Here is a 23,833-nt window from a genome sequence, read left to right on the forward strand (position 1 = left end):
AAAGGGGGACAAAATTGAACTTAAAATGAAGAACTAGCTTCAACTGTAACTATGGCAACATTTCTTCCTTGTTTCATCATTCTCTTAATAAAAAAGTAGACTTTTACAGCCACACAACTCACGCTAGTCAGATTTTGTTTAGTCTTTTTTTTTTTTTTTTTTTTTTTAAAGTCACTTCTATGACAAGAATTCACTTAGGAAACTTTATTCCAGAAGAGGAAGAAAAGCATTAGAAGGGAGTGGGAAAAAAAATGCTGGAAAGAGATGGCAAACTCGGCTACAGGTTTGCTATCATAACCCAGTAAAACATTCTATAGTCCTGAGTTAAAATCATTTAAAAGGCATGAAAATACATATTAACGCCCCTTCATATGTGAAAGCATCATATTATTCTCACTTAAAACCTTCAACGCACTCCCAATACTTGTTATTCCATGGATATACTATGAAGTGCAAAAATAACTACTGCTATTCAGTACCCCAAACCTCTTCTTTAGTGAAGAATTTCACATGGAGGCCCACAGTGAGAAAAAGTAGTTCTAACATCATATGCTGGAACTGCTGCTTCATTCAGTTTGGAAACCTGCATCATACCTTAACTAAGCAAAATAAACAGCTCTCACCTGATACTGCAGTGTGTGTCTTTGCTCCCCCAAGCTGCTCCTGGGTAACATCTTCATTGGTAACTGACTTGACTACATCAGGGCCAGTGATGAACAGATAGGATGTGTCCTGAAAAAGTAGGCTGAGAAGTGTGAGATCCAAGCTGCAACAGCACTTCACTGATAGAAAAATACAGAAGGTGATTTTCTTCCTCTCTCATACTTTCTCTAAAGGGTTATGAAAAAAGGTAAAATATAGGGGAAATTCCTTCAAGGTCCCATTTTTCAGATAATGAGTCTAAATTAAATTAAGCAACATATTTTGTTGAAAATCCCCAGAAAATGTGATCATTTCCCACTGATTGTGTTTTGTTAATTTGGATAGAATAATCCGCATTCTTCACAAAAAACAGAGAATGAAGATTGAGACTGAATCCCTGGCTTTAAGAAAAAATAGAACCCAACCTTAATCCAAAGGCACCACAGTGCCTCTAGTTTTGGCACTCTCCCTCATCTTTTATTTGTTGATCTGTCTCTACACAATTTCTTTCTCAATTTATGCAGAAAAATAATTTGGGACAAAAGTTCATTCTGGTTTATACTCTACACTAGCTGAAGGCACCAGTGCAATTATTTTATATCCCCAACTAAGCAAAATAAGCCCTTCTCAGTACTAGACTAGGAGATTTCAAGAAGATGAGATCGAGCACCAGTAAAATACCTGTTTTTTCTGTGGAAGCCACAGGAAAATTTCAACTAGGAAAACTGCCTAATTCTGTATATGTGCATAGCCAGCGTCAACATGTCTCCTGTATAGTTAAATGCACAAAGCAAACTAACGGAAGGCATAGTTAATTTTTTATTTAATATCTTTAATAGTAACTAGTGATCTTGGATGTAACCAGCTCCCACAACAAGCATCCCTCTGTAGCCCTTTTCAGGGCCAAGATTGAGGAATGCTTGGGAGATGATCTCTCCTTTGCTACCTCCTCCAACCCAACCTCATCAGACCCCATTCAAATAGCTGCCTCTTCCCTTGCCTTGCTTCAGTCAAGGAGTTGCCACCAGCCTGAGAAAACTCCACATCAAAAAGACCCTGAAAAAAGGAAATGGATCAAATTTTCAGAACTGAACTGAGAGGCCAGAATTGCTCTTGAAAGACAGGTCACATCCTCAGATTTCAGTGACATCTAGTCACATGAGGTCCGTGCCTTTTTTTGCCTTTTTGTGATGTATGATGCAGATGTGAAAGCTTTTTAAAGTTACTTCTGTTTTTTTTTAATGTAAAAATACGTAGGACTTGTTTCCCTTAGAAGAATTGATACAAGTTATTGAGAGGGGAAATGAAAAAGATACATTGGAATTGGAAAAGATACAGAAAAGAGCAACAAAAATGATTAGGGGTATGGAAAAGCTTCCATATGAGGAGAGATTAATAAAAATGGGACTTTTCAGCTTGGAAAAGAGATGACTAAGAGGGGGATATGATAGAGATCTATAAAATCATGACTGGTGTGGAGAGAGAGTAAATAACACTTCCTTATTTACTTTCTCATAACACAAGAGCTAGGGGTCACCAAATGAAATTAATAGGCAGCAGGTTTAAAATGAACAAAAATAAGTATTTCTTCACACAACACATAGTCAACACATGGAACTCCTTGCAAGAGGATGTTGTGAAGGCCAACACTATAACCGAGGTCAAAAGAGAACTAGGTAGGTTCATGGAGGATAGGTCCATCAATGGCTATTGGACAGGGATTGCTGTTTGCCAGAAGCTTAGAATGGGTGATGGGATGAATCACTTGAGGTTTACCTGTTCTGTTCATTCCCTCTGAAGTACCTGACATTGGTCACTGTTGGAAGACAAGATACTGGGCTAGATGGACCATTGGTTTGATCCAGTATAGCCATTCTTATATTCTTGTGATGGTTTATTAGGCTGTTTAAAACTGGATTATATAGCTATTTTAGGAAAAAAGCAGCTATTTAGGAGAAAAAACTTTCTTTGTTAATGAATCAGCATCCCAATCCCTTTATTGAAGGACTGGGAAAGCTCTCAATCTACATCCAACAGACCCAAGAAGACAGTATATAGCCAATGTAAAAAAATAGGAAGAAAACTGCCTTTTGAGGAAAATATTCAAGTGTTCTTTATAAATATAGCGCAAGGCCATTGTTAGCAGCTTTTATATGAATGAAGTTTCTGTAGGGGATTCTAGTCCTAAGGTGTTCCAAAGATGAAAGCACATCCAAGATTCTAAGTCTAGATGAGATTGCTTGATGTTATCAACAGTGTTGCATTCTCATTGCAGTGCTCTTTCGGGGTGCCCAAGACCGTGAGTAACCTTGTTACCCCCTTGCCTCCAGCAAGAGACTTGATGGTGCTTAACTGGTGTCAGCTCCCTGAGAACAGCCTGCTAGCCACCCAAGCAACATCATCAGGGCAATGCTAGCCATCACTTTCCTTTTCAGGTTAACAGTAGGTGCATTCCAGTCCCTGAGCTCCTTTGAAGCATTCCCCTGTGACAGCCAGCCCATCACTGGCTACTTACAGAAATACCAGGTTTGCTATCCACAAGGGGACCAGCTTGTCTGATTCAGCTGAGGCTCAGTTCCCATGTAACATCACAGCACTGAGATATATTTATAATCAAAACAAACATAAGTTTGCTACAAAAAGCTAAGATTTATGACATTATGAATAAGGATAATGGAAGCAGAAAGATTACATATAAAACAAAATCAATACATGCTCTCTAGAGACTAAACTTTAACAGCCTAATCTGTTAAAAAACAGTTTTATCTTGACTAATGATGAACCAAAGAAGGGTAATGTAATTAATGCAAATCTACTGGGTTTATGGAAAATAGATCCTGTCAAACTAACTTGATATCTTTTTTTTTATTAGATTACATGTTTGGTTGATAAAGGAAAGTGTTGATGTAACACTTAGATTCCTGTAAGGCGTTTGACTTGGTACCGCACAACATTTTGATTAAAAAACGTGAACAATATAAAATTAACATGATTAACATTAAAATGATTATAAACTGACATCATTTTCAAATGATCATAAACTAATTTAATTGTAAATGGAAACTGTCATCAAGCAGATGCGTTTCCAATGGGATCCCACAGGGATTAGTTCATGGCACTACATTATTTAATATTTCTATCAATGATCTGGAAGAAAACATCACTGATTAAAGTTTGTGGATGAGACAGAAATTGGGGGAGTTGTAAATAATGAAGAGGACAGGTCACTGACACAGTTTGATCTGGATTGCTTGGTAAACTGGGTGCAAGCAAACAATATGCGTTTTCATAGGCTAAACATTTAAGAACAAAGATTGCAGGCCACAGTTACAGAATGGGGGATGCTATCTCAGGAAGGAGTGACTCAAACAGATTTGGGGATCATGGTGGCTAATCAGCTGAACATGAGCTCCCAGTGTGATGCTGTAACCAAAACAGCTAATGAGATGCTGGGATACATAAACAGGGAAATCTAGAATAGGACTATAGAGGTTATTTTATCTCTGTATTTGTACTGGTGCAACCATTGCTGGAATACTGTGTTCAGTTCTGGTGTCCACAATTCAAGAAGGATGCTGATAAATTGGAGAAGCTTCAGAGAAGAGTCATGAAAATGACTAAATGATTAGAAAACATGACTTCTAGTGATAGACTGAAGGAGATCAATCTATGTAGCTTAACAAGGAGCAGATTAAGGGGTGACTTGATTACAGTTTATGAGCACCTAAATGAAGAACAAATATTTCATATGGGGCTCTTCGGTCTAGTAGAGAAAGGTATAAAATGATCCAGTGGCTGGAAGTTGAAGCTAGAGAAATTCAGACTGGAAACAAGGAGTAAATTTCTAACGTAATTAACCACTGGAACAATTTACCAAGGGTCATGGTGGATTCTCCATCACTAACAATTTTTAAATCAAGACTGGATGTTTAACTATAAAAGATATGCTCTAGGAATTATTCTGGGGAAGTTCTATGGCCTATGCTCTACGCAAGGTCAGACTATCAAAATAGTCCCCTTTTGGCCTTAGAATCTATGCATCTCACCCAAAGCTTTTGCAGTGTTTCCAACTACGGCTGGTTGGGATCCCATTTTCATGAATATAATCAAACTGCCTGATTACTTCCTCAGGTGCAGGATAAACAGGTGTCTTTTTGCCTTTCCCTTATATTCCCCAAAGTAATTTGTTGCCTCCAGAGTCAAGTTCACACTCATGGTTCGTTTCCTATTGTGCTGACTCCATGGTGACGTCACATCCTTTCTTTTCCCCAACATAGACACAGGCGCACACACACACACCCCTTGTTACACAGTATTTTTATATACATTTCACAAAGTTATTGATAACCAGTGTGGCTTTTATTAAAGACCTCACATGACATTCTTTATGGACAAGTACTATGAAAGCAGTGTGCTAGATAGGTATAATGAGTTTGTCAGTCTTGATAGGAGTTGTTGTTGCGGAAAAGTGAACTTTTGCCAATTGGCACTGAGAGGTTCTTAGGGCCACACTTACCTTCACCATGAATGTAAAATCTGTTAAAGCAGGTGAGTAGACTGCTCCGCCAGCACAAGGACCCATGATGAGGGAGATCTGTGGGACTACTCCTGAGCATAAAACATTTCTCTGCAAGAGAAAAGAAAAGCATCCAGTTATAATACAAATATTTTGATTCTTAGATCTCCACAAAAGCTTTCAGTAGTCACATGTCAAAGGAAAGGAAAAAGCAAGTATTAAGATTTACAAAAATTCCAAAAATACAAGAATCGCCAATGACAGGGAAGAGAGGAACATGTATTTTCTCAAATACACTCAATTTTACAATAAAGAACTGAGAAAGGAGAATGCAGACAGTCTTTCTGAATGTGAGGAATGGCTGAAGAGTTTTCTGTGCCATCCTTTCTTTTAATTCTGTTTCCTTGGCATGCAGGAGCCACACAGCTCAATTCTGGAGAAATCTCAACCGTTCGTTATAGGACTAGCTGCTTTAGTCACTAGCAACCCTTCCCCACTGACAACTTCTCCCTACACTGGCATCAATCCCTCCACCACATAAGCCAAAACTTGCCACCTCAGCAAAAAGCATCAGCAATATTTTCATTAACAGCACAGGGTGAAGTAAGTATGTTCACTTCTGAGAAAGAATGCAAATTGCTTCTGCAATATTGCTTATCTCCACTGGTGAGTATCTTCAGGTCAATCCTGAATAGGAGCCTGTCATGTTGCATTAATTTCTTTCCCTGTGTGGAAATGCTCCAGCAAAGAGGAGCTGCCAGAGTTGTTCCCTCTGGAGGGGAAGGGCTGTAGCAGTGACTAGCTGGCAGAGCTTTTCTCCACTGCCAGAGTCTTTCCCACCAGTGCCAGAGTCCTTACCTGCAGCAGGGAAAGACTCCAGCAGGGGGGAGCTGTCAGAGTCCTTCCCTGCGGCAGGGAAAAGGATATAGCAGTATCATTATTCCTATTTTCCAGATAGAGAAATTAAAGCATAGAGAGGTCAAGTGACTTGCCCAAGGTCACTCAGAAGGCCAGTGGTCTCTTGAGTACCAGTCAAGTGCTCTACCCACTAAGCCACACTACCTGCATGAGGAGGAAGACAATATCCCCAAAGTTTAGTTACAACCCCAAATTTGAATGAAAAGGAACCTTTATACACTTGTGAATGTAGGTTTCTGCCTCCTCGTCCAACAAGCCACTTACCAAGAAGATATCAGCATAACCAGCCAAAGACTCTACTCCTTCCTGGATACGAGCTCCTCCAGAGTCATTTAGCCCAATTACAGGAGCCCCAACCATGACAGCCTGATCCATGATCTGGAAATAAACATACAAACGCCTGATTTGACAAAATGAACAATCACTACTAGCTCAGCTCAAACTGAAAATCCCCAGAGGTAAATTAAATTTACAATTGTGCACTATGTCCCCCTCCCTCCCAACAGAAGGAAAGCCCTACATATTCCACACAAAAGTCATATAAAGCTACAAAGGGAATCACCCAAAAGTCAAAGAATGCCACAGTTAAAGTTATCTATGTAACCTTAACTCTGCCCTTTGGTGTATGGATTATCAGAGTCTTCAATTACATGATCAGGTACAATCTTTTGGCTCATTCAGTATGCAAGTAAAATGGTGCTCATTCAGTGAGTCAGTGATTCAATATTTTTATCCTCAGTGTTCAGTGAGGGTCCCTCTACCTCACAGTACATCACCCTGCATCTGAATGCAAGAACCCCCTGCCTTATCTATTACACACACAAAGCCTTGCAATGCTCACTACCCAGCCTACGCACTGAATATGGCAGGATCCTGCATATAAAAAAAAATAGTACATGGTCATGTTATTAGACACCATGTTGTAAACACACACAAGGGAGAAGTGGACAATAAATTTAAAGTTTATTAGGAACTGACAAGGAAAAGAAATATCATAAAAAGTATAAGAGCCTAAGGGCTGAATCAGTACAGTGCTGTATTCTTCTGGGCTAGGTGATACCCAAAGTAGCGACAGTAACTTTCACCTTGCTAGAACATAAAACAGAGTTCAAGTCATTCTCAAATCTGGTTAGTCAAGGCAGTAGCACAATGTATTGCCAGAGAGCATGGGCAACTTTCTCTTTTCTCCTCTAAAATGTTTACCTTGCAGATCTTTTGGGCATGAGCACCAGACAAACTGCCTCCAAATACAGTAAAATCCTGAAAGAAAAACAAATTTTAAAATTGTGCATAGAAACAGTTCAATTGCCAAATGAAAACATACCCTTTTAAAGGTAGTGTTTGAGTCAGACACTTGGGACCTGATCCTCTGCTCAGTTACATTGGTATAAATCAGTAATAACCCCAGTAGAGTTACTCTGGCCTTGAACTAATGTGAGATCAGAATCTGACCTTGCATTCTGAGATCCATACAGTCTAGGCTGTCCTCTGCTTTCTAGTGGTATCCTCATTCTAGAAAACAATTCTTAAGTCAATCAGTAAACTTGCCTCACCCTATTGTGAACTGTTGTTACTGAATGGTAATCTTGAATTCTGTCAGGACAAGTCTGTAGGCGACTGCTCCAGTCCTGCTGTTCCTGTGGATAGTGTCTCACCAACAGCCAGCAGAAGCACCAGTGCTATTTGATGTAAGCCAGTCATTTTCCCTCTCCAAACCTGAGCTATGGAGACATACTTTGAGCCAAACTATCACAGGCATAATCCTATACTGCTGCAAGGTGTGAGAGAAAAGTTGAGCAAGGATCTCATCTTAGTTTGACTTCATTCCCTATAACAGCATCAAGGATCACGCTTGTGTTGCTCATGAAGAGAGGGTTTCCCCCAAGCCTAGAAAATACAGTAAAACTGATTACCCACATGTCAGTCTCAGAGGGATATAACTAGAGTTTTAGATTTCAAGACATGATGCAGAAGCAAACTCTTCACCCCACTGTATTTTAGTATTGCTTCCACACCTGCATTCCTCACCTCCTTGATTAATTCCTTCCCCACCTTAACTCCTAACCACCTTTCTCAGCCTCTTGGTTATCCTCAAACACACAACTTTTGCTCATTTTCTCATATCAGACATTCACTTGTATGTGTATTATACCATTACACTTTATATTAAAAACAATTAATGAACGTACTGTGGCTCCCTTGCTTTTATTTTCTCTCCCGTTCAACAAGAGTATCTTTTCCTTTTTTACTACCATTGTCTGTATTATAGTAGCACCTTGAGGCCCCAACTGGCAACAGCAAGATGTAAACACACACAGCAAGATATGTCCCCGACCCCAAAGAGCTTACAACCTAAATAAGATAAGTCAGACAAAGGGGGAAAGGGAAACAGAAGCACCGTCAGAAGTGACTTGCTGAAGGTCACACAGCAATGATTGTTCTGGCTAAGGTAACCGTCACAGAGTGACTGAGCCCTTTAATGGAGAGCGTCTCAGTCCTCTTGTGACTAAACAGGTGCACCCTGGCTGGCTCTGATTAGGTAGAGGGATAGCACCTGGGAACAGGAGCTACATAAGGAGGCTTGAGAGGTAGGAAAAAGGAGAGACAGGCCAGAAGCAGGGAGGTCTGGGTGGCATGGGATGGAGATTCCAGTGCCAGAAGAATGGCAGGGAGCTAGGAAACAACCCAGGAGGGACATGAAACTTTTATTAAGCCCAGGGTAGGCAGACATTGTGTTACTGCTTCATTTGAACCTTTGAACTCCATTAAAGCACAATGGGAATAAGCCCAGGATCCCTCTGTTTGAAGGAAGATGGGGGATTGTAGAAGAGTCAAGAGTGGTAAAATGCTGTTGAGACAGAGCTCTTTGAGTTACAAGATGGGATTTCACAGACATGTATAATAATAAACTACCCCATGACAAGGGTGTTCTGAGCTCGAGAGAGAGAGTGTTCAGAGGGACAATGGGGGAGGGACTGAGGCTGTGTGTCTGCAGGGCACCTTCCTATCACAAAGGGGTACTTCAGGAAGGCCTGGCCTGTTACAGGAGTAGTTTACCTTCACTGTCAAAAATAAAGATGAATTCACAGAAGGCTTGAAAGAAGATTTAGTTAATACTTTTATGGCTAGTTGTGATAATTGTGCCTACAAATTTACCTTAGTGGTGAGATTAACTGTGAAAAGTGAGTGTAAATTCATGAGATGTCACAATAATCTATCACAACAAATGCTGATGGGAAAAGATGCAAAAGTGAGACAGAAAGACTGCATTAGTCCAAACAAAATGGCCTTCTGATATAATTCAAGGACTGTGTTAAGATCATGGTTGATAAACAAGAAAAGTGTGGAGCCGAAAATTAATGAGCCAAAATGGGTGTCAGAAAATAAGCCTAACAGGTGGACAAAATAATGAGGAGATGGGGTATTTTGCCCCTCTGGAAGTTTTTTAAAGCAAGACATTTTGGGGAGAAAAACTGGCTACAGAAGTGAGCTTCAGCATTAGGGCTGCCACCCTTACAACATTTTTTGGGACTCTGAACCGTTTTTGTCCCAATTTTGAAAAATGTCTGACCAGACCACAAGGACCGAAATGACTCCACCACCTCCACCAGTTCCAGCTGAATCCCAAACACAACCTGGGATGGGAGACTTGATTTCCCCAACCCATGTGTCTTTTTTTTTACCCCCACCTTATTTTTTCTTCTTTCCTTCCTCTCTTTTTTCTTTCTGTCTACCAAGAGTCTAATAATTTTGTAACACTGCTGTAAACCTGTGACCAGAGAGGGACAACTAAAAGCAATGCCTCAAACATCCCAATACTGGTTCAAGTTTGCCAGATCTTGGAGTGGCTTATAAGACCGTATGATGAGCTTGTACTTTTTCTAGCAGCCAGGTTGCAAATAAGTCATCTCCAGAGACAGAAGCTGAAGTTTTCTATCTTTACTATTTTTTTTCTCTCTTTTGTGGATTTGTCTTCTTTTATCTTCTTAGGACACAAAAAAGTTAAAAAAAACCCTGAAATTTAAAACAATTGTTAAAAGGATATTTAATGGTGTACTTGCCATGGTACTAAACAGGCTAAGGTCTCTTTATATCAAACCTTGAACTTTGTTTGAGATGGTTTAATGCTGGACAGTGACTGACTTATGTGAACACCTTTGTCTCTTTGGGACCCTTTATTCCATCTAAATTAATACAACATCCCTGAGTAGGCCTAAAGGATTAAATACATACTGAGAAGCAGGCACGTTGGCAAACAAATGAAATTTTCAAAATTGATTAAAAAAAGCTTGTTTAAAAATTCTTAAATGTGTTGAGCTTGTTTAAAATAAGCCCACAAAGTAAATGGCTTATGTTTAAAAAAAAAAAAAAAAAAAAAAAAAAAAAAAGGTTTAATGGTTTTAAAGTTCAGTGTATTTTAAATATTTTAAAAAATGCTTTGTTTGTTCTTTTCTTTTATAGATTGTGGCTCCTGCAATTAGTAAGAATTTTGAAGGTTTAATAAACAGGTATTTTTAAGAGAGAAAAAAGTGTAAAAAATGAAGTGTTTTAAATACTGAAGATAAAGTTGCTAAAGCAGACTTTTACTAAAACAACATCTTGGTTATCCCTCTGCCTCCATTGCTAAGAAAATGCCATCTTAATTTAGGATTGCTGCTTCATTAACTGTAAATTAAATTTCAAACCATCAGAACCAAGGACTGTTGCAGCACCAAACCTTTTTATGATTTTTATGATTGTTTAGTGGTTTTGCGATTCGAAATATTTTTTCCTGTTTTGTTTTTGATGTCAAAAACTATAGTTGAGGTTTTGTGCACATAAGACAGCACAGTGCTAGTGCTGCAGGTTAAATCCCCAGAATAGGCTAACGTGCTACAATGACCATGTTGTACTCACAAATGGTGGTGGTGAAACAGGCGGGCAAGGTCTGTTACAGACTAAAAAGCTGGCGAATTTTTACTGCCTTTGGGTGGTGCAAATTGCTCATGAATACAAAAGTGGTTCCAAAGAACATCATTTTGTTGCTTCTTTTTAAAGATGGCAGCACAGGTAAAAATGTCATCAGGGCTAAGGATTTTCTCCAAGTAAGCAATTTTAACCACCAGGTGCATAAAATTTTCAGTTTGTATAAATGTAAAGCTTTAACTATGTAAGCAGAGCAAAAAAAGGGGAGGAGAGTTTTTTCCCCTCTTTACCCATCCTGGGTGTACAGCCAAGGAAATAATAAGAACTGATTTATTTTTTAAACATCTTACAAACATATAACAACAGTAGTTTTAAGTTTTGTTTTAGCTACAAAGTGAGTTGTAAACTCTTAAGTGCTTAACATTTAAAAGTTTTAAACTGTACTTTTTGTAATATTTAATGAAGCAAAATTTCTAAATTCCGGTTTTGGAATAAGGAATTTGCAAATGGTAAAATATAATTAAGTACCTTTTTCTTTTCCTTTTTTCTACATGCTTCAAATGAAATCATGATTTAGTTTTTCTAATTCTAATTTTATGCACTAACATCTGATCCTAGGCAAAGCTGGTTCATAAAAGAGAGGAATTATGTTGTGAAACGTATTTTATCCTAATTGTGAGTTCAACCGTGAAAAGTGAGTGCAAGTTCCTAAGATGTCACAATAACTTATTTCAGCACATGCTGATGGGAAAAGGTGCAAAAGTGAGACAGAAAGACTGCATTATTCCAAATAAAAAGGCTTACTGATAAATTCAAGGACTGCATTAAGATCACGGTTGGTAAACAAGAAAAGAATGGAATTTGAAAAAGCAATGTGCCAAAATGGGTGTGTCAGAAACTAACCCTAATTGGTGGCCAAAATAATGAGGGCATAGCCTATTCCATGTCAAACATTCCATTTTTGGGGTCCCTAAAGAAAGACTTTGGGGAGACAAATTGGCTATTACAGCAAGCGTCACCATTATGGCTGCCACTTCCACCATCTCCTGGGACTCCAGACTGTCTTTGTCCTAATCTTGAGAGTTGTCCTGTCCTGACCGGACCAGGCCAAAAAGAGGGACGCACAAAACACCGTCACCTCCACCAGCTTTGGCGGTATCCCAACCACCTGGGATGTGATACTTTGTCTCTCTCCCTCCAACCACCCATTGTGTCCTTTTCCTTCCTCACCATATTTCTTCTTCTCTTTCTTATCTCTTGCCTTTTTCCTTCTGTTAAATAATAGCCTGGCTTAGCCAGCCAAGAGTGTATATTTTGCAACACAGCTGTACATCTGTGACCAGAGAGGAGCAAATAAAAGCAATACCCTAAACAGCTCCATGCTGATACAAGTTTGCCAGGTCTCAGAGTGGCTCATAAGACCATGTGCTATGCCTAAGTTTTTGCAGCAGTAAGTTGCAAACAAGAGTGAACTCCTGAAACCAAAGCTGCAGTTTTCTCTCTTTGCTTCTCTTTTCTCTCCTTTCTTGTGTGTGCTTGTCTTGTTTTATCTTCTTAGGAAATGGGACTGGACTTTAACAGCAGCAGCAGCAGCAACAGCAGCCCATTTCAACTAACTTCTTCTCCTTTCCCAAAAAGGACAGTTATTACCATGAAAACTCTCCAGCTAAAGGGAATGGAGAGAAGGGATGTTACGAAAATAAAACCCTTATTTAATACTTTACATTTCAAATGCTCTAACTGTTGAAAAGTTAAAAGGATTTTAAATAGTGTGTTTGCATTGGTACTAAGCAGGCAGAGGTCTCCGTATACCAACCCTGAACCTTGTTTAACACTATTTAATATATTGGGCAGTAACTGGGTTATGTTAACACCTTTTACCCTTTGGGCCCCTTTATTCCATCTAAATTAATACAACAGATTCCACTAAAAAAAGATGCTGTCTATGAGGTTTCCTTAGGACTGCCTTAAAAAATCTCAAGATATGAGGGTGTGGCATGAAGTCTGAGAAGAAAGTAGCGCTAAGGACCGCGGCAAAAACTGACAAAATGTGATAAAAAAATTCAAAACACTGAGGCCAAAAAACAGCTGGTATTTTATTCCTAAATTAAAAAAATATATATTTTCAAGGAAAAATCCAAATATTCCATTTACTGTAGTCCCTTTAACTAATTTTGTTGTTCTAGCTGGAATAGCAATCAAATTTGCCTGAGCAAATTCCACACTCTGCAGTTCAGGCTCTGACTACTGTAACAAATAAAAGGCCTGATCCTGCAATCTGATTTGGGCAAGCAGACTGCAGTGTTTCCATAGTGCCGCACAGATTGTGACAGGACTCCATGCAGTTTCAGAGGCCCATCCACACAGATCCAGCTGCAGGCTGTGTCAAAATCCTGCACATGACACCAGCCCAACACGCACTGCTCAAACATTCGATCATGAATTAATGCCTTGATTACTGTAACTACTATCTCAAGTCAGCTCAAAACTCCAGTCTGTTAACGTATCAGCATCAAACTCTCTTGCCCATCAGTGATAATATTTCCCTAAAGAATCCCACTGGCTCCCCATCCACTACTAACATCAGTCTCCTCATCTTCTGGGTCAAACTCTCACCCATGTCCCTGTTCATGTCTCTCACACAATGGAGTTCATCATCAATCCTTTCAGCCTCTCTTTGCCTAACTGCCCCTTCACCCACTACTACACGTTGTTAGAACATTTCCATTATGTTGCTGCCACGTGTTGTGAAATATTGTGCATTATCACACTGTTATGTTGAAACAGTATTAACTCGAGGGACAATTTACATAATTTAGTATGCTAAAAAACAAACACAATTTAGGCAAAATCTACAGAAGATTAGCAAATTTGAAAGGTCAAGCTCACAACATGTAACTGACACAAAGCAAAAGAATACCTGACTAAAGACATAAGCCAGTCTCCCATTGATCCGGCCCTGGCCAGTTACCACACTGTCTCCAGGATACTGCATAAAAAAGCAAAGAACACATAGGTCAGAACAGCAGTAAGGTTCATTACAAAAATTATGTCAAGATCGTCTGAATTCACAGACAAAATATTTGTTAGCCTGCAGTGACAGTTGGGAATGATGCTGTCCTTTCAGCTGTTCGTGCTGGGCACTGTCTAACAGGCCTCAACCCTGTTACGGACATTTGGGTGCGACTATTATTTGAATAATAAATAACTTAATAAGGGAAAAACACTGTGAACTTTGTAGCTTTATTTAAACTTCAGAAAGTTAAGGAGACACTGAAAAAACCAACCCCTTAACTAAACATCAGAACGTATGGGAAGATAGTTATGGTCACACTGTGACCCAGGGAGCCCCTCAATGCCAACTGGCTGAGGAACAACCGTAGTGTAAGTCATATCAGACTTGACACACACATTATCCAAAACACGCTGTTATCATAATATGTATCTAAAAGGTGTCATGTAAGGTATCATATGTAAACTGGTCACACCCTGGTCCTGAAAATCATTGTGTGATGTATGTACAATGTTGTATACAAGAGATGATATGTGTGTGTGGAAATATTTTCTTAAATATGTTTGGGAGGCAGTACATATGTGATGAGCCTACTCCAGACAAAGGAATGTGATTCCCCTGACTGGCTGGATTGCTGGAAGAGGACAGTCAAAGTAGATTTACATATATGCTAAAAAAAAGCTATCATGATAACAAGCAATGGAGAAAGGAGTGTAGTGAGGTCATGGGGTGAGAAGAGGGGAGGGGGAGCAACAGCACAAGTCTGCAGCCCAGGAAGCAAAACAATGGATTTTGGGTAATATACGAGGAGCAAAAAGGTATTTTTAATTATCCATCACTAAGGGATAAAAGGAAACAGAACCCTTTGGTTCTGTGAAAGTTGGGTCCCCTGGGCTGGAGATGCTGGCAACTTGATGTGAGAAAGAGTAGGCAAATATTGTAACATGCTAAAATTAAGTTTTAGTCACTAGAAAGCATGTTTTATTTTGTTTTATTTTTTCCCTTGCTTGGTATCATTTAAATTTTTGTTCTTCCTTACTAAACTTATTCTTGTTTTATTACAAAACCATCTCAGAACTGTTTAAAGTCCAGGGTAACTTAACAGGCTGGTCTGCGCTGTCTCTTTGGAGGCAGAAACCTAATCGTTTCTGAAAGTGTCCAGTGAGAGGGACCAGACAGTGCAGGAAGATGTCTCTGTACAACTCGGGAACTGGGGCTCGTGGATAGTTAGCTGTAAGGCAAGGTTTAGATTGGCTGAGTCTTGAAAAGTTTACTGGCAAGGCAGACTCATGTGGCAGGGAGCTGACACACTGCTTAGCAGCAGCAAAGCACTCATTTGCTGAGGCAGAGGGGTTAAACTGTGGTTCACAGTTCTAGATGCCTTGAGCTGGACATCACGCACACAAACCACCTTTACTTTACCCAGGACCCCACTTCACATTGTACATAAGAGAGGGAGACATTTTGATGAAGGACAGCAGTCTGTGTGTTCATATATTTTAAATTCACTTATTTGCATAGTCTGTTTGTGGAGTAAAGAAATTACAGAGTATGACCTTTAGGCATTCCTGCAATACATTTAATAAACACTAACTAATGGTTATTACCACATACTCCCTCTGGTCGCTGCAAAAACCTCCCACTGATACTGGTAAATCTGCTGCAGACAAGGGGAGTACCTCGTCCTAAAGTCATACTCCAGACCATAATTAAGCCTACGCCACAGAATGAGTTTGACACTCTGGCCCTAATACCCAGGGCGGACTGATCTAAATCTAACTGATATAAATCACCAATTGTAATCATGCTTTAAATCAGCAGATAGGAAATCTTGATTTACAAAATCGATTTCATTCTTGTTTTGCATTTCTATTTTTTAGTTATTCTCTTAAAAGGAAGTTGATGCTTTGCATCTGCAGAAGAGGCTCCTGTTGTCAAAAGCTGGTTTAGCCCTTCAGCCAACTCCAGTTCAAAGTGCTAAGCTGGAGGCTTCCACCAGGGATAGCTGTTTGACTTTCTTTAAAATCACTGGCAGCAAACATGTACTGCTTTTTAAAAAAAATTAATTCATATACATCACAACATACACCATTTCACATATCTGCCAAGTGCATGCACTGAATCAGACCTTTCCATTATGTCATAGTCTCATTCCCCAACCACTCACCACAGTAATTACCAGTATTTACATGCACATTTCATAGATTTTAAGGCCACAAGGGACCATTACGACCTGACCTGCAAAACAGACGACAGACTTCACCCAGTAATTTCTACAGCAAGCCTAGTATAAATGCAAAAGTGTGTTCACCTATGTTTCCATTTCTTATGTGACCAATTGCCATGGCTCTAAACAGTGAGGTTTGAGGAACTACTATATATCAAGTTGAAGAGACAATGTTCAAGAGGTTATTTGTGCAAACAGGTATCCTTCAAAAAATGTAAAATCAACCCAAATGAAGCTAATAGAAAGGAACATAACTATAGCAGGTAAAATGGACATTAGGAATGCAAAGAGGGAATGTGAAAAGCAATTAAACACAAACAACAAGAAACTCTTTACAATTTCCATCAGAAGCAGGAAGCCTATTTGAGACTCGGTGGGTTGGCCACAGCACAGAACCCTAAGAACCACAGAAATGTAGGACTGGAAGGGACCTCAATAGGTCAGCTACTCCAGTTCCCTAAACTGAGACAGGACTGTGTATTATCTAGAATATCCCTGACAGGTATTTATCTGACCTGTTCTTAAAACCTTCAATGATAGAGATTCCACACTTTCCCTAGGTGCTTTGTTCCAGTGCTTAACTACCTTTTACAGTTAAGAAGTTTTTCCTAGTGTCTATTGCTGCAATTTAAGCCCTTTACGTCTTGTCCTGTCCCCACTGGAGAAGGAGAACAATTTATCACCCTAAGAATTAAAAGGCACAAGAGACATACTGAACAGATATACCTTATTCTGATCAGACTCCATCCCAAAGTCTGCACATCTGTGTTCCACAAACATGTCATACTCAACAAAACTGCCATGGTCCAGCAACAGAAGGATTCGCTCCCTTGCCGTCAGCTTTCCCTGAAATGCAGCAAACAACATTTAATAGGACCAGCATTTGGATAAACATCTCGGCAAGCCAAAACTTAATACCACTTCAGGGTTAATATTTATCATGTATCAGTAGCATTTCCATATTTGTTTCACTAAGCAGCTGCCTGACACCTTCCCCACAATATTTAAAATAAGGGAAGTAATCACAATATCAGTTAAGGCAAACTCAATGCAAAACAAACTGGAAACAGAAAACAGACAGCTGGAAAGGGAACCCCATTATCACTATAAGGAACATCAGGGCAGAGCGATGGGGTCATCCCAGAGAGGTCATGTTAAAAAGCTGTGTGATATGGTGGGTGTTTTTGTTTACTCTAAGCACAGTTTATTTTGATGTTAAGCTTATTTTTCTAAGGGCAGAAATCACATGGAAGTAATCCTTTAACGAATTACCCAATTCAAACCATTTATCATAGTTATAACATCATATGGGACACGGAACAAACAAAAAAGGAAAGAAAAAAAAAAACCCAAAAAGAGAGAGAGAATTAGATGGCTCATCTCTGGATTTCAGACAGACCTTTGCTCTTTATCCTTATCCTCCTTTTGCCATTCATATATGCAATGGTTTTGACAGGCAGGTACAGTTCAAAAAGCTGTTCAGGTCTCCTGAAGTCCCATTGCTCAGTAACAATGCCAGGTATTTATCAATTTTTGTGAAGTTTTTTATTTCCCCCCTAAAAAACTGCCAAGGCTTTCCAAAACAGGAGTGTGAAGAGGTGTATCTGGACCCTGCTGGGGGCCCTGAGGTCCTACAACACCCCACACCAGGGAGAAGAAGTGAAGGTGGGTCCTCTCGGCCTGTCTAGAAAGAGCTAATCAGAGCCCACTAGGCTCAGATAAAAAGAGCTGCAGGACCTAAGCAAGCCAGTTCCAGGCTAGGGCAAGAAAAGGTGGTATGACCAAAGGAGCTTAATGGCAGCATTTGCTAAATGTAGAAGTGAGAGGACATGAGAGCTCTAGCCTAATTTAATGACTGGAGGTAAAAGAGACCAGGTGGGAAAGGCTCAGGGAATGTAGCAGCAAACAATCAAAGGAAGCAGTATACGGCTGCTGTTTATAGGTTCCCTGAGTCGGACCAGAGTTGTGGGTAGGCCTGGGTTCCCCTACTGGTCACTAGGAACGTGGTCTAAGCTTTGCGACGGTGACAAGGCTTTTTTAGAAGTGTGAGTGAAGGGTGAGATTTAAAGGATCCAGAGATAGGGCTGAAGACCCTGGTGAGAGCTGACAGTTTGAACTCTTTGCTACCCTGGAAGGAGTGCATCCATTACGACAGTGTGACTTGGCTGGATGGCTGAGCTGCTACAGATGTGCCTAGTGAATTTGACAAGCTACAGAGGCAGCAAGGAGCAGGAAAAGACCTGCACTACCACACGCAGAAGCAAGAGGTGCTCAAGAGATGCGTCCCCTGTTACCAGGAGCCTAAAAACAGGGTTACTTACCAGTAACTGTTGTTCTTCGAGATGTATTGCTCATATCCATTCCAATATAGGTGAATGCACACCATCGTGCACTGGTTCCCGGACCTTTTTTCCCCTTAGCAGACCCCGTAGGGTCGGCTTAGGCGCCCCCTGGAGTACCGCACATATACCACGGTATATGAGGCACCGCTGACCCTACGGCCCCTCAGTCCCTTCTTTTTGCCGACTCCGACAGCGGGGACGGAGGGTGGGTGTGGAATGGATATGAGCAACACATCTCGAAGAACAACAGTTACTACAGTTCTACTTCGAGTAATTGCTCATATCCATTCCAATATAGGTGATTAAAAAGCCATACCTTGGAGGTGGGTAGGAGTTACTGGTGAGCTGCTCTCATCAGCACGGCTCTGCCAAATCCCGCGTCCTCTCTCGCCTGCTGCACAATGGCATGGTAGGATATGAAGGTGTGCACCGACGACCAGGTAGCAGCTTTGCAGATGTCCTGCAGGGGCACCCTCTCCAAGAAGGCCGCAGATGAGGCCTGGGCTCTGGTTGAGTGCGCTGAAACAGCCCTTGGAAGCGGTACATGCGCCTGCTCGTAGCAGCACTTAATGCACGTGGTGATCCACACGGAGATGCGCTGGGTGGAGACAGGTGAGCCTTTCATCCGATCTGCCACTGCAACGAACAGCTGCATCGACTTCCGGAACGGCCATGTCCTATGGATGTAGTAGGCCAGGGCTCGCCTGACATCCAGGGAGTGCCATCTCCGTTCCTCCTCCGACCCGTGTGGTTTTGGAAAAAACACGGAGAGGAAGATGTCTTGGTTATAGTGAAACTGGGAGACCACCTTAGGCAGGAAGGCTGGATGGGGTCTCAACCACACCTTATCCTTGTAAAACACTGTGTAGGGGGGCGCCGAGGTCAAAGCTCTAATCTCGGAAACCCTCCTAGCCGAGGTAATGGCCACCAGGAAGGCTACCTTCCAAGAGAGGACGAGCAATGGGCATGTAGCCTTGGGCTCGAAGGGGGGCCCCATTAGTCTGGAGAGGACCAGGTTTAGATCCCAGGGAGGCACCGGGTCACAGACCTGCGGGTAAAGCCTCTCAACCCCTTGAGGAACCTGACTGACATCTCCCCTCTAGCGGCTGATGGAAAGCCAAGATAGCCACCGGGTGGACTTTCAGGGAGGCTAGCGCCAAACCCTGGAGTTTCAGCTGGAGCAGATACTCCAGGATTGCCCGGATAGGTGAGCAGCTCGGCCTGGATAGGTGAGCAGCTTGGCCCGGTACACGACCTGTGTTGAAGGTTTTCTGCTGCCCAGCAGAATTTGTTGGACCTGCGCCGAGCAGGCTCTCTCCCCCTCCATCAGCCACACAGCCTCCAGGCCGTTAGGTGGAGGGAGTCCAGGTCCAGGTGGAGGAGATGACCCTGGTCCTGGGAGAGCAGGTCGTGATGCCTCGGGAGCTCCACTGGTGGGGAGATCGACAGGTCCAGCAGCATACTGTACCAGTGCTGTCTCGGCCAGGCTGGGCAATGAGTATTCTGTCCGCTCTGTCCCTCTTGATTTTCAAGAGGACCCTGGGCAGGAGCGGAACGGGGGGAAACGCATATATGAGGGTCCCCCCTTCCACTCAATGAGGAACGCGTCGGAGATGGAGTCCGACTCGCGACCCCGGAACGAGCAAAACCTTGGGCACTTCCTGTTCCAGGATGACGCAAACAGGTCCAGTTGGGGAACACCCCACTTGCGGAAAATAAAAGTCACCACCTCCAGGTGCAGTTACCAGTCGTGGCGGGGTAGAAACGACCTGCTGAGGCAAACTGCCTCATTGTTCCTGACCCCCGAGAGGTGAGAGGCAGATAAGTGAAACTTGTGCCTCACTGCAAAGTCTCACAGTCAAATGGCCTCCTTGCAGAGGGCCAAGGAGCGCACTCCCCCCTGCCAGTTGATGTAAAACATGGCTGTGGTATTGTCTGTCAGGACCTGAACCATCCTGCCCCTCAGGAATCTGAGGAACACCTTGCAGGCCAACCGGACTGCCCTGAGCGCTCTTACATTGATATGGAGGTTCTTCTCCTCCTCCGACCACAGCTCCTGGGTGCTCAGGTCGGCACTGATGTGGGCTCCCCACCCCATGTCCGTGGCGTCTGAGATCAGGGTGACCGACGGGGCCAGATCCCTGAAGGGAACTCCTTTCAACACCGCCCTGGGAGTCCTCCACCAGTTCAGTGAGGCTAGGAACCCTGGGGGAACTGTGACCACCCTGTTCAAGAGGTGTCTGCTCGGTGCATACGCCGAGGCCAACCATGCCCGGAGAGGCCTGAGTTTGAGGTGAGCCAGCCTCACCACATACTTGCAGGCCGGCCTATGCCCTAACAGCTGCAGGCAGTGCCTGACAGTCGTCGTGGGGCACCTGTGTAGCTGAGCGATAATCACGGCCATAGCCTTGAACCGAGGCTGCGGGAGGAAGGCTCTGGCCTGGGTAGCGTTCAAGGTGGCCCCAATGAACTCTATACGTTGCACTGGGGTAAGAGTGGACTTCTGCTCGTTTATGAGCGGCCCCAGTTTGGTGCATGTCGCACAGGTGAGGGATACTCTGTTCTGGACGTGGGACCTGGACCTGCCCCTGATCAGCCAGTTGTCCAGGTATGGGAAAATCTGCACCCCTCTGCGGCGCAAGTGGGCTGCCAGTACCGCCATACACTTGGTAAATACCCTGGGGGCGGACAAGAGGCCAAAGGGCAGGGCCGTAAATTGGTAATGGCAGCCAGCTACCATGAACCGGAGGACGCACATGTGGCTGGGAAGGATGGAAGTATGGAAATATGCATCCTTCAAATCGAGGGTGGCATACCAATCTCCTGGATCCAGAGCAGGGATAATGGAGGCTAGGGAGACCATGGGGAACCTGAGATGCTTGATAAATGTGTTTAGTCAGCGTAGATCTAATATGGGCCTCAGGCCCCCTTTTGCTTTGGGGTTGAGAAAGTATCTGGAGTAATATCCCCTCCCTATTTCGTGTGGGGGAACCGCTTCCACCACCCCCAGATCGAGGAGGGTATTCACCTCCTGCAAAAGGAGTTGCTTGTGAGAGGGGTCCCTGAAGAGGGATGGGGTGAGGGGGGAGTTTGGGGAGAAGGCCGTAAATTGGAGGGCACATCCCCGGAGAATTACGCCAAGGACCCAACGGTCCAAGGTGATATTTTGCCATTCGGTGTAGAATGGCTTTAGCCTGTCTGAGAATGTAAGGGGCGGATCCAGGAGAGAGGTAGTGGTGCCATCCCCGGGTGCACCATCAAAATTGCTTTTTATGATTGGGCCCCTTGGAGGTCTTGCGGGGAGGTTGCAGACGAGTTCAAATGGTTATGGCGCCCGAACCCCCTGTTTCTTTCTCTGCCCCTACCAGGCTGAAAGGGTCTAGGCGATGGCCTAGGCTGTTGCTGATGTTGGGGCTGCGGCCGAGACTGACGCCTCGAGGCCTGGGCAGCGTAAAGGCCCAAGGAACGGAGCGTGGCTCGCGAATCCTTAAGAGCGTGCAGCTTCTCGTCGGTCTTATCCGAGAACAGGCCCGCCACATCAAAGGTCAGGTCCTGTATGGACTGCTGCACCTCTTGGGACAGCCCCGATGACTGCAGCCATGAACACCGCCTCATAGCGATTGCAGAGGCCATGGCCCTGCTCGCGGTGTCTGCTGCATCACTGGCGGTTTGTAGTGCCGCCCCTGCCACCGTGATCCCCTCTTCAAGAACCATGGCAAAGTCCGTCACCTGGTCCTGGGGTAACCTCTCTGCGAACCGCCGCATGGAGTCCAAGAGGTTAAGGTTATAACACCCTGGGAGAGCTTGGTGGTTCGTAATGCGGAACTTCAATGCTCCGGTGGAGTACACCTTCCTCCCAAATAAATCTATTTTTTTGTTGTCTTTGTTTTTCGGAGCGGTGCCTTGGCCATCCTGCCTCCCCCTCTGGTTGGCTGCGTCCACCACTAGGGTCCCTGGGGCCGGGTGGGTAAACAGAAACTCAAACCCCTCTACCGGGATGTAGTACTTTTTCTCAGCGCCCTTAGATGTGCGGGCGACTGAGGCAGGGGTTTGCCACAGGGCCTTGGCCAGCTTAAGGACCCTGTCATGTATGGGTAGGGCCACCCTTGATGGTCCCGCTGACCCAACAACACCGAAAAGGGGATCCTCCCCCTCTGATAGCTCCTTAAGCTCTAAATTGAGGTTAGAAGCCACCCTTTTCAGGAGCTCCCGGTGTGCCCTGAAGTCTGGCAGGGGCGCCCTATGGTCTCTAGAGGCCGCCTCATCTGGAGAGAAGAAGGAGGATTTATTGAGGGGGCCCCGCAGAGGATCCCTCCTCTGGGTCCGATTCCTCCTCCGAGGAATGGCCCTTAGCCTGTTGGTTAGGTGGGGGGGGCACTGGCTGCGCCACTGAGGATGGGACTGACACAGTTCCCTGTCCCATCTGTGCCTCCCAGTGGCTCCAATAAGGCCACTTCCATGGACCTTGCGGCTACCCCGGTGCCAGCATCGGCACCGGCTGCGGAGCGTCTTGATGGCGTTGGGTACCCTTGCCTTTCCAGGACCTGGAACCACTGGACCGATGCCGACGATCCCGTCTCCGGCTTTTACTGCCCCTAGTTGGGGACCGGCCTCTAGATGACCCCGATGAGGTGGATGAGCGTCGGTGCCGCCGCGAGCGGTGCTGACAGGAGGATGCATGCCCCAATGAGCTGGACGACAACGCCCGTTGCCTTGGCACAGAGGACTTTTGGTGCCGCTTGCCCTTTGGGGATCGGGAACGGTGCCGTCCATGGCGTCTCGATGCCGAGCTCGACTCCAAAGACCGAGATCTGTGACAGGTTGAAGTCTTTTGGTGCCGGGCTCCGTGCCGGAGATTGGGTCCGTTGCCGCGCTGGCGAAGGGCTCGGTGCTGGGGTGCGGGAGCGAGAACTGAGTCCACTGCGCGAGGCGGTCTTAGAGCGGTGCCGCCTCGAGCGCGATGCCTCCGATGCCGGGGACCGTCCTCAGTGCTGCGTGGAGGATGAGCTCGATAAGTCTGACTCAGAGCTGCGAGGGGAGCCGCCATGCTCTAACCTCCATGGCCATCTGGTGGGAGACTTCTTCCCTGGCGGGGGTTTCGACCATTCACCGGAGGCACCCAGCGCAGGTTTACCCCGGGACACCAGCCCTCTCTCCCTCGGCCGACGGGGGATGGAGGCATCGGCATGGACATTAAGGCTTGTGCCGCGTGGAAAGCCTCCGGTGTCGACGGGTCTTGCAGGGGTGCTCCCCCACGCCTAGGAGTCGGG

General features: G+C 43.9%; 1 protein-coding gene across 3 annotated transcripts in view; it reads right to left on the reverse strand.

Moving 5' to 3' along the window:
* The window catches only part of PCCB (propionyl-CoA carboxylase subunit beta), a 78,027-nt gene that overhangs the window by 50,083 nt on the left and 4,111 nt on the right, over positions 1-23,833 (reverse strand). For 2 of the 3 annotated variants that reach the window (XM_067538790.1, XM_067538789.1), the window contains exons 2-7: positions 16,948-17,067; positions 13,902-13,970; positions 7,280-7,336; positions 6,341-6,454; positions 5,159-5,269; positions 624-732 (exon numbers count right to left, since the gene is read on the reverse strand). In XM_067538790.1, the coding sequence (XP_067394891.1) occupies positions 624-732; positions 5,159-5,269; positions 6,341-6,454; positions 7,280-7,336; positions 13,902-13,970; positions 16,948-17,067 (580 nt within the window). Of the gene's footprint in view, positions 1-623; positions 733-5,158; positions 5,270-6,340; positions 6,455-7,279; positions 7,337-13,901; positions 13,971-16,947; positions 17,068-18,879; positions 19,483-23,833 lie in introns of those variants that run through there. The other variant, XM_067538792.1, reaches the window with a different exon arrangement.

This window comes from Emydura macquarii, unplaced genomic scaffold (assembly GCF_026122565.2).
Source record: "Emydura macquarii macquarii isolate MOO-44397 ecotype Brisbane River unplaced genomic scaffold, CSIRO-AGI_Emac_v2 contig_499, whole genome shotgun sequence".
Lineage (NCBI taxonomy): Eukaryota > Metazoa > Chordata > Testudines > Chelidae > Emydura > Emydura macquarii.